General features: G+C 51.5%; 1 protein-coding gene across 20 annotated transcripts in view; it reads right to left on the bottom strand.

The window, feature by feature from the left end:
* TUBGCP3 (tubulin gamma complex component 3) overlaps positions 1-9,180 on the bottom strand; it is a 36,645-nt gene extending 27,465 nt beyond the window's left edge. For 10 of the 20 annotated variants that reach the window (XM_086330597.1, XM_086330596.1, XM_086330594.1 and 7 more), the window contains exons 1-3: positions 8,988-9,180; positions 3,640-3,747; positions 1,892-1,959 (exon numbers count right to left, since the gene is read on the bottom strand). In XM_086330597.1, coding sequence (XP_086186723.1) covers positions 1,892-1,959; positions 3,640-3,747; positions 8,988-9,063 — 252 coding nt within the window. In that variant the 5' untranslated portion in view covers positions 9,064-9,180. Of the gene's footprint in view, positions 1-1,891; positions 2,058-3,639; positions 3,748-8,987 lie in introns of all 20 variants that reach the window. The other 10 variants (XM_086330612.1, XM_086330609.1, XM_086330605.1 and 7 more) reach the window with 2 other exon arrangements.
* Positions 9,181-10,509: the final 1,329 nt, after the last annotated feature.

Raw genomic sequence — 10,509 nt, forward strand, 5'->3', positions numbered from 1 at the left:
CTTCTTTTCACAGCTATATGTAAGGCCTCCTCAGACAGCCATTTTGCTTTTTTGCATTTCTTTTTCTTGGGGATGGTCTTGATCCCTGTCTCCTGTACAATGTCATGAACCTCCGTCCATAGTTCATCAGGCACTTTATCTATCAGATCTAATCCCTTAAATCTATTTCTCACTTCCACTGTATAATCATAAGGGATTTGATTTAGGTCATACCTGAATGGTCTAGTGGTTTTCCCTACTTTCTTCAATTTCAGTCTGAATTTGGCAATAAGGAGTTCATGATCTGAGCCACAGTCAGCTCCTGGTCTTGTTTTTGTTGACTATATAGAGCTTCTCCATCTTTGGCTGCAAAGAATATAATCAATCTGATTTCGGTGTTGACTATCTGGTGATGTCCATGTGTAGAGTCTTCTCTTGTGTTGTTGGAAGAGGGTGTTTGCTATGACCAGTGTGTTCTCTTGGCAAAACTCTATTAGTCTTTGCCCTGCTTCATTCCGTATTCCAAGGCCAAATTTGCCTGTTACTCCAGGTGTTTCTTGACTTCCTACTTTTGCATTCCAGTCCCCTATAATGAAAAGGGCATCTTTTTTGGGTGTTAGTTCTAAAAGGTCTTGTAGGTCTTCATAGAACCGTTCAACTTCAGCTTCTTCAGCGTTACTAGTTGGGGCATAGACTTGGATTACTGTGATATTGAATGGTTTGCCTTGGAAACGAACAGAGATCATTCTGTTGTTTTTGAGATTGCATCCAAGTACTGCATTTTGGACTCTTTTGTTGACCATGATGGCTACACCATTTCTTAGGCCATAACAAAAGAATATTAGACAAAAAGAAAATAATTCTAAAGTCTAAGATGTGGGTCTTGGCATCAGGCATTCCTGGGAAACCCAGGTCCTGAAGCATTCAGAAGTCAGCAGTCACCCCAGGTTTCGTGCATGGTTGTCACAGAGATCCCATTAGTTTCCACGGATGCCCTGATCAGAGGCCCTGACGGGCAGGAGAGAGGATGCAACAGCAACCACAACTGCAGTTTCGGAAAACCAGACTTTCAGCAACAAGGAGGAGCAGGCCCGCGGCTCCCTGACGCCTCCCGTCCCCCTTCAGCCCCGAGCCCAACGGGTTTCCCAGCCCCAGGAAGTCGGCTACTATTTAAAACATGACTATTTCAGGAATAAGCATTCAGGGTTCCAAACTGAACTGTGGAAAGCAACCGTTCAAATCAAACCACCCAAATGTGTGATCACAGAAGGGCCAATGCTATCAGACACGACAGCTTTCACTGATTAATCTCCCGTTCAGGATCTTGAAAGTGAAAGTTGCTCAGTCGTGTCTGACTCTGCAACCCCATGGACTATACAGTCCATGGAATTCTCCAGGCCAGAAAACTGGAGTGGGTGAGCCATTCCCTTCTCCAGGGGATCTTCCAACCCAGGGATCGAACACAGGTCTCTCACACTGCAGACTTGGTAAGGCTTATGAGCACCCTGGGATATGACATCTGATAGGCAGACCCTAGTAATTTTCAATGTACAGATGGAGCTGCTTTTAAAAATACAGAAAATTTTAGGAAAAGCAAATGATACAACAGTTTGAAACTATCTGCCTAAAAATGACCATACAAAAAAGTTCCTGTTTCGTAACTTCATATACATTATCAAAGATGAAAAATAAACTTAAAGCAATGAATCCAACTAAACCCAAGTGCATTAAGGAACCAAAACGGTCAGCAAACAAGGCTACGCTTATTGTGAGGGCACAACAGACGAAGCAGAGAGGACTGGAGAGGACTGTGAGCTCTGATCCTGGCAGCACCAGACAGGCTCCGTGATCCTCCACGAGACGGAGCACGGCCTCGCAGAGCAGCCACTCCTCCACATCCCGCACGAGGTACCTGCGAGTGCAGCTTCCTGTGGAGCTCTGAGAACAGCGCCGCGTCCGCTTCTCGCCTCTGCCGGGTCACTGAAAGGCCGGAGATGAGCGTGTTAGTGACACGAAGTTCACTCCCACGACACTATCCCCACAGCAGCAGGTAACTGACGTCTGCAGGCACTCCTGAGCTGAAGAGTCAGAGCAACCAGTCACTTCCGTTTCAGGAATTTCATCAAGTCATCAAAAAAACGAAATTTGTAAAATATTGACACAATTAGGCTGGAATCAAAGAATTTACGTGAACATTAGCTAAAGTAACAGAATCTTTGAAAACCCCATCATTTCTATCCAGTGAGGCAGAGTGCCACCAGGTTAGTCAGCTGACAGAGGCAGCCGGGGCCCACATCAGGGTCGGGCACTCGGGCAGGGGCCCCAAACAGCTGTGGACACCAGCAGGTAACTGGCAAAGGAAGAGCACTGTGTCTACACAGCAAGCCTTGCTTCAAACCACAGAGAACACGCAGAAGAATAATCTGCACATGGTTACAATTTCCTTCCTGAAAACAGATCCTCAGGACCCACTCGACAGCATGGCTGCCAGGCCTTTAACTCTGAAGACAGACTATTTTCAGCTGCTCCCAGCGCGTGTAACGTGCCCACCAGGGGCCTGGATCTGTGCATCTGCAAAGCAAACGGTCTGTGAACACACCCAGTATCGGGGTTCTCACTAGTATCCAAAATGTGCTAAGCATCAGAGATCAAGAAGGAGCTACAGTGTTCTCAGGTTCAGTTCTGCAGACAAGAAAGGAAAGTGCATGTTCACAGCAGGACAAGCAGCTTACCACCCCCACCTCACACACAGCTACACGCTAGGTCACCCCAAGATCTGAACCACCTCAGTCCTGCATGGCTCACCAAGCCCCACCAGGCCCCACCCTCACATGCCAGGGCCTCACTCCCACCCCCAGCTGCCACAGCACTCAGCTCTGAAACAGGACATCCGAGCAGACGCCAGCCAAACATAGTTAATAATGCAACAGCCGGAGCGGGTAGAAACCGTGCCGTGGAAACCTCCTCCTAGAAGGCATCGTTACCACCTGCAACAGCCAGGCCCGCAGGGAGAACGCACTGGCCAAGGCTGCGTCCCGGGCAGCTGGGACCCGCTCCTAAGTCCCGGAAACTATAAGGAAAGGGGACCTGGCGATGAGAGAATAAGACCCTCTGACCAGGACAGGAGCAGCTCTCACAGGGGGTCCTGGTCCTCAAAGCCTCTCCAAGAACACATAGTCAGAGACCCATTCATAACCAGGTGCTAACACATGGACAGCTTTCTTCTCTAAGGTGACAAGGTGTAGGAGAGCTTCGGTACCATCTCAGAAAATGTTCAACAGAAAGTTCCAAAGCACTGGAAGTCTGGATGGCAACAATCAACAGACATGGTACTCAACTCACATGGCTGTTTAAATGCCAAGATAATATGCTAGGTTATCTGCTCAAAAGGCGTGCAAGATTAAAACCGTGAATCACAAGAGAAGCAGCAAGTGATATTAAGTCTTCTCATCTTCCTCACATTCTTAACCCAAATTGTGTTGTTGAAACAGTATTTAAAACAACCCCTCCCCCCACGTTCTAGTGAAAGAACTGAGCCATCCCTACATTAATATGTACATACAGAAATATACAGATACATATCTGGATGCACGTACATATTCTTAAGCTTTGACAAATTTAACAATGCAACACGAGGTAACACTTAAGAAAAATACATACGTTCCTTCTTGATTTTTTCAGCTACTAGAAATTCATCTCTTTCAACAGTTGGGGCAAAGTTGCTGCCAATGACGCGCACGGCATACTGGAACTGCTGGGCCACATCAGCTGGAAGGTAAACAGAGGACGCAAGTTATGGCCAGTCAGGTTCAGCGGTGATCACCTGAAGCTCCCGCTCCTTCAAGACAGCGCGCTGGGCGCCACCTCCCACCTGCCCCAGGCCCTACCTGATTGGACCGAAGGGCCACAAGGCAACAGGATGAAGGGCTAAACAGAGTTTTATGGGCAAAGAAAGACGTGACATGCCACCAGCTCTGAAAGCTGCTCGGGGCCAGAAAACCAACTGGACAGATAATCCTAAGGAGCAGGCAAAGCCCCAGCCACACCACGGCACCTGCAGAGCAGGGCTTACTCACACACGCGTGCACACACACACACCACGGTACCTGCGGAGCAGGGCTTACTCACACATTCATGCACACACATACACATACACCATGGTACCTGCAGAGCAGGGCTTACTCACACATGCGTGCACACACATACACACACCACGGTACCTGCGGAGCAGGGCTTACACACACGTGCATGCACACACATACACACACACACACACCACGGTACCTGTGGAGCAGGGCTTACTCACATGTATGTGCATACACACACACACCCCACAGTACCTGCAGAGCAGGACTTACTCACACGTGCGTACACACACATAAACCATGGTACCTGCAGAGCAGGGCTTACTCACACACTCATGCACACACATACACACACCATGGTACCTGTGGACCAGGGCTTACTCACACGCGCGTGCGTACACACACACACACACCACGGTACCTGCAGAGCAGGGCTTACTCACACACTCATACACAGACACCATGGTACCTGCAGAGCAGGGCTTACACACACACATACATTCACACACACCACAGTAGCAGCAGAGCAGGGCTTACGTGTGCATTCACACACACACACACACACACCAGGAGTGGCCACAAGCTGCCAACAGGGGCAGTAACTTTTGATCACGTGTGCCATTCCAGATAAGAGGACGGCTTAAACACAGATGCGTGTTGCCACGCCCTTCAGAAACCCCACTAAACTGAGAAAAAGGGAGATTGAAGGCATAAAGCTACGAGAGCAAAGAAAACACGGTGATCAGTAAACCCTGCTGTCCGCCGTGTCTCACTGTTGGTTGAACCCGGGGAGTGGAGGCGGGATCGGGGAAGATGAAGACGACGGAAGGAGCCGCGGGAACTACAGACGGGCTCCGCAGCCCTCGCTGCAGGTTCACTGTGTTCTCTCGTGGCTGACCGAGCGGACACAGCCACAAGGCAGCCGCCCCCAGGGTGCGGCAGGTGGAGCTTACAGGCCGCACGCGGCCTGCGGCCTAGCGGTCCATCGAGACACGCAGTGCTGTAGGGGATCCCGGCTGTTACACAGCCGGGATTTACAGCACGTGGGCGAGAGGGCCTGACCACCGCCATCTCGGCTAATTTGCTCTCTCCCTACACCTGCCGACTCGGCTTCTTCCAGCATGTCCCTCCACGACCACGCCACAGCCTCCAGCCCGTCACATTCCAGCATGTCCCTCCACGACCACGCCACAGCCTCCAGCCCGTCACAGCGCGTCTCCTGAGGAGCAGGCGACTCCTCCTCCTGCCCCTGGAGCGAACGCCCTCCAGCCACGGCGGCCGCAAACCCGCCCCTCGCCCCTGCCAGCCCCCAGCCCGGCTCACAGCACCAGCGAGGACTCGCTCACGTTCACTGAGACCCTCGACCTCCCCCCAGCTCCTCAGGGCGCCGCCCCGCCCCCACAGCAGCACGCGCGAGCGCGCGCACACACGCACACACGCACGGAGTCTTCCTGGGACACGGGGAGACGCGCGGAGGGAAGAGCAAAAGGGAGGAACGCGGAATGCTCCCGTGGGGTCACGGGGCTCAAGGGGGATTTTCCTCCTCACGCTGCTCCACACGCAAACAATTTCCTACATCAAGAATACTTTAATTTTATAAATATTAAAAGGGTCAGTGAAATCACGTATTTAAAAGGAGAGCTGTGTAACTATTTTAGTTAAAAATTATTTTGACTACCAGGATCCTGAGTTCTACAAACAGTTCGTTAACAAAATGCTCAGGCATGTCAGACAAAAATCCCAGTCTAAGAGTTTCATAAGCTCTGAATTTTCTCCCACCACAAATCCAGGCCTCCTCCGTACCAGAGGCACACCCCCATCTTCACACCCTCTCCACATGTCCATGTGTCTCGCATGTCCCTCCCACCTCCACAGCCACGCTGCAGTTCCCCTGTCTGTCCGCCAGCCACGCTTCCAGTCTGTCTTTCCTGTTAATGATAAAACATTTGGAAAATCCATCAGCTTTTTCTTAAACCAATCCCCAGCCCAGATGCAGGTCAGAATGCCTGTGTGCCAGACACCACAGTCTCAGCAGATGGGGCGCATGGACTTGTTCGGAGCAAGCGCCACACTGAGAGGATTCACAGTGGAAAGGCCACCAGCGGGCACGGGGAGGCTTCCCCGCCACCACTGTCTGGCCACCAGCTCCTCTCCCCAGAGCAGCAGCACCACATCAGCTTCTCATGGGACCACAGGCCATTCTGATCACACAGCTAGCTGAAAAGCAGTACTCAAAACAAAACCAAAACACTGCTCTAGGTTTGTGGTTCCCAAACTTTTCAGTCCAAGCCCCCTTTATACTTCTAAGATTGAGGACCCCTGGAAGTTTTTATTTATGGGGGTTACATCTATCTATTTATACTGTATTAGAAATGTAAACCAAGATTATTTTTAAATACTAATTCATTTAAAATAACAAGCCCATTAAGTACAATTTTCAAATGAAGCCTAAAGCTTTAAAGAGTAACATACCCGTTAATCAACATTTAGTGAACATTTTAATAATACATGACACATTTTAATGTATATCTAATACACATTCATTTCCCCAAGAGTAAGACTATTCTTTATTTGGAACTTCATCAAGAGCTCTTCACCATCTTCAAAAATCAAAAAACCCACAGCAACACCACTTGCGGCCCATGAGCTACCAAGACAACGCCCATCCCTGCCCGCACGGGGCTCACACGACCCTCACACAGGGCTTCCAGGTCAGGTCATCGTCTGACCGCACTGTGCAGGGGACTGTAGTCCCACCTAAGCATTCGCACTTAAACACTTAACAGAAACTCCTGCTCTTCTCCTTAATCTCCGACTAGACAGGACTGCAAAGTGAGAAAAGGAATGTTGCCTCTGGCAGAGGGGAGGCGACGCGACCTCAAGGACAGTGTTTCCAAAAACGGAAACACTGGCTATCCAAAGATGTGATAGGAAGTACAGTGTTCTCCAGGGCAGGCTCAGGGGTGCTGAGACCTCCCCTGTCACTGGCTGGCCCTGGGTGTTTCCAGCAAACCCACACGTGTTATAAGCAGGAAAAGGTGGGAAATAATGGTTACACTAACTTTATAAAAAATGTCAAGCACCGTTAGAGCTCAGGGCTTGGCTTCTGAAGGTTTGTTGAGGCCAACTACAAATTTTTAAAAATACGAAAAAATGATTCATATGAAATTCACATAAAAAGTAACAAGTGTCTATAATGCTTCAGTTCCATAGTATTAAAAAAGCATATCACAAAAGCCGAAGGCCAGTTGTTTGTAACATCACTAGAGAACGAAGCAGTTAATCAAATGTTCTACTTTGTGAACAAACAAAACACCCACTAATGAAACTCTTTTAAAACTTCAAACCCTGTAAAGGCAGCAATTAGCACTGCTTCTTTACTCATGAGGTAGAACAAATTAGAACAGAACAAGGGAAGCGATTAAAGACTTACAAATTCTTCAGTGGACAGAAGCGTAATTTGGAAACATGAATACAACTGTTTGGCAATCCTAGTTGCCCAGAACGGAGAAAAGAGAGCATCATTTTAGTGGATTTTATATTTTATTCTGAGAGGATCTCATAGGTTATTTACTTTTTTTTCCTTCTAATTTTGTAGAATTGTAACTGACGTGTATCACTCTGTAAGTTTAAGGTGTACAGGAGCCTATTTACTCTTAATTTAGACAAAATTCTAAATGAGAGGGTGGTGCAGAACTTTCTGAAAAGAAGTTTTTCAACCTCCTAGAATGGGTGAAGCTAAGTCAATCGACAGGATCCTCAAATGTTAAAAAAAAGTATTCTGAGAAACACGATGGGCACCGTGAGCGTCACAGTCGAGCTGTGACCACGGTAACGCACGGGCGTGTGGCTTCACTCTGGGAAAACCGAGGGCCCGCTGGTTCAAAGCAAACCCCAGTGAAACCTGACTGAATCCCGACCACCAGAGTCAGTTCCCTGGTGTCTACGGGTATCCTCAGGTCTGGGAGATCCGGGTGTCAAATCAGAAAGGCGATTCAGAGCGCAGAAGAGCTGGGGGCAAAAGACGAGACAGCCAGGCCCCCACCCGCCTCAAGACCTTGGCCCAGGGGTGCCGGGGACCCCCCGTCTGCACTCGGGTCTGCGTTCGAGTTTCCTTAGCTTTCCCTCAACAGCCGTTTGCCCTGCCTGCTTTTTCCCCAGGCACCCCACTACTCAGCACTGTGCGCGCGCTGATCTTGGAGGCTCCCCTCCACGGCCAACAGGAAGGAGGCGGCCCTGCCTCCCCCTTCTGCACCTCCGCCACCTCGCGCAGTGCCTGCAGGTGGGAGAAGCCCAGGCTTCTTAGAGAACAGAGCGGCAGAGAGAAGCTTCACAAACGAGCGAGAGCTGTGTGGAGTCAGGGTCACCGCATGGGCTGAACCGAAACAGCCAGCGTCCGCCCCTGAGGCTATCACAGACCGCCAGACAAGTCGCGCGGGCCAATTCAAGAGTCCCGGGAGGACCAGGGGCCGTCCCAACGCTCCGGTTCTGCTTCACGTCTTCCTGCAAAACCTGCAGACTCTCTTGCCCACGCTGGTGCTTAGGGGACAAATAACCCAGCGCTCCAGCGCCCGCAGGGCCCTCACAAGGCCGCGCCGTCGCCCCCTCCCGCCACAAGCGCAGGACCGGCGGGCAGTGACGCCCCGCGGGCCCGGGGCCGCACGGCGCTCATCCCGGGTGCCCCTCGGCCCGCACTGCGGGGACCGAGGCCGCGGGCGGGCCTCCGCGTCACCCGGGACCCGCTCCTCGCCCCCGTCAGGAGGCGCCGCGCGCGGCCCGGGCGGCCGGAGAAGCGCGGGGGCGCGCGCCCGGCCCCGCGGCCTGAGGTGGCGGACGCGCCCGGGGCCGCCGTGACTCAGCCGGCCCGGCCGCCCCGACCCTGAGAGCCCAGGGGCGCAGCGCAGCCGCCCGCAGTCCCGCTACCTTCGCTCCTGCCCAGGATCCGGCAGCACAGGCTCTGCAGCAGGACGTTGGGCGACTTCTGGTCCGGGGTCGCCATCCTCGCCCGGGGCTGCCCGCGCCGGCCCCGCGGGCTCCCGGCTCCCCCACCGGCTAAGGCCCCGCAGGCAGCGCCGGCAAGAAGGGCGCCATTTTAACGGAACCCGCCGAAACGCGCGCCCCTCCCACAATGCCCCGCTTCTTCCGGGCGCGCAGGGGCCGCAGGGGCGCAGGCCTCAGAGTTCCCCCCGAGCACTGCGGCCACGGCGGAAGAGTTCCGGCTGCAGGCGCGGCAGCCGCTCACGCACACGGTGCTCAGACGCCCCCAAACACGTCCGGCAGAGGGCTTGAACCTGCAGGGAGCGCTGGGCGCCCAGGAGCGCCTTCACAGGGCACGCCGATTTTACAAGGTCTTTGGTTCTACTTTCATTTTGGGTTCTACTTTCATTTTGGGTGGAAGAAGCCCGTTTATGGAAGCACGAGGGTGTTATGATTTTCTACACTGGCTGAGCATCCGCACCTGCCCCAGGGTCTTGTTATTTTTCGGTCGCTCAGTCGTGTCAACTCTGTGACCCATGGACCGCAGCACGCCAGGCCTCCCTGTCCACCACCCACTCCCGGAGCTTGACTCATGTCCGTTGAGTTGTGATGCCATTCAACCATCTCATCCTCTGTCTTCCCCTTCTCCTCCTGCCTTCAATCTTTCACAGCATCAGGGGCTTTTCAAATGAGTCAGTTCTTCGAATCAGGTGGCCAAAGTATTGGAGCTTCAGCTTCAGCATCAGTCCTTTCTTCAGTTCAGTTCAGTTCAGTCACTCAGTTGTGTCAGACTCTTTGCGACCCCATGAATCGCAGTAGGCCAGGCCTCCCTGTCCATCACCAACTCCCAGAGTTCACCCAGACTCACGTCCATCGAGTCAGTGATGCCATCCAGCCATCTCATCCTCTGTCGTCCTCTTCTCCTCCTGCCCCCAATCCCTCCCAGCATCAGAGTCTTTTCCAATGAGTCAACTCTTCGAATGAGGTGGCCAAAGTACTGGAGTTTCAGCTTTAGCATCATTCCTTCTGAAAGGTTCTTGTTGAATCACACGAAGACACCGGGATTCTTGGCCCCCAGAGGAGAAGAATTCAATCCGGGGCCAGAGACAAGGCTTGATCGCTCAGAGCTTTTGTGTAATGAAGTTTTATTAAAGTATAAAGGAGATAGAGAAAGCTTCTGACATAGGCATCAGAAGAGGGCAGAAAGAGTACCCGCTTGCTAGTGTTAACAATGAAGTTATATAATCCAAAGAATGTCTGGAGGTTGTAAAGACCTCATCAGACTTACTCCCATAACTTATATTTTAAGATAACACTGTCCTCAGGCAGGATACATCTTTGTAAAGACCAGGTCTACTCCCATAATTTACATTTTAAGATAACAGAAGGTTTAATCCAAAGACTGTCCTTAGGCAGGATACATTATTGTTATATAATCCTAAGGAATGTGGAGAAAGAAAAAAAAGTT

The sequence above is a fragment of the Bos grunniens genome, chromosome 12 (genome assembly GCF_055505025.1).
Source record: "Bos grunniens cultivar Pamir isolate PY7600 chromosome 12, Bosgru_T2T1.0, whole genome shotgun sequence".
Classification (NCBI taxonomy): Eukaryota; Metazoa; Chordata; class Mammalia; order Artiodactyla; family Bovidae; genus Bos; species Bos grunniens.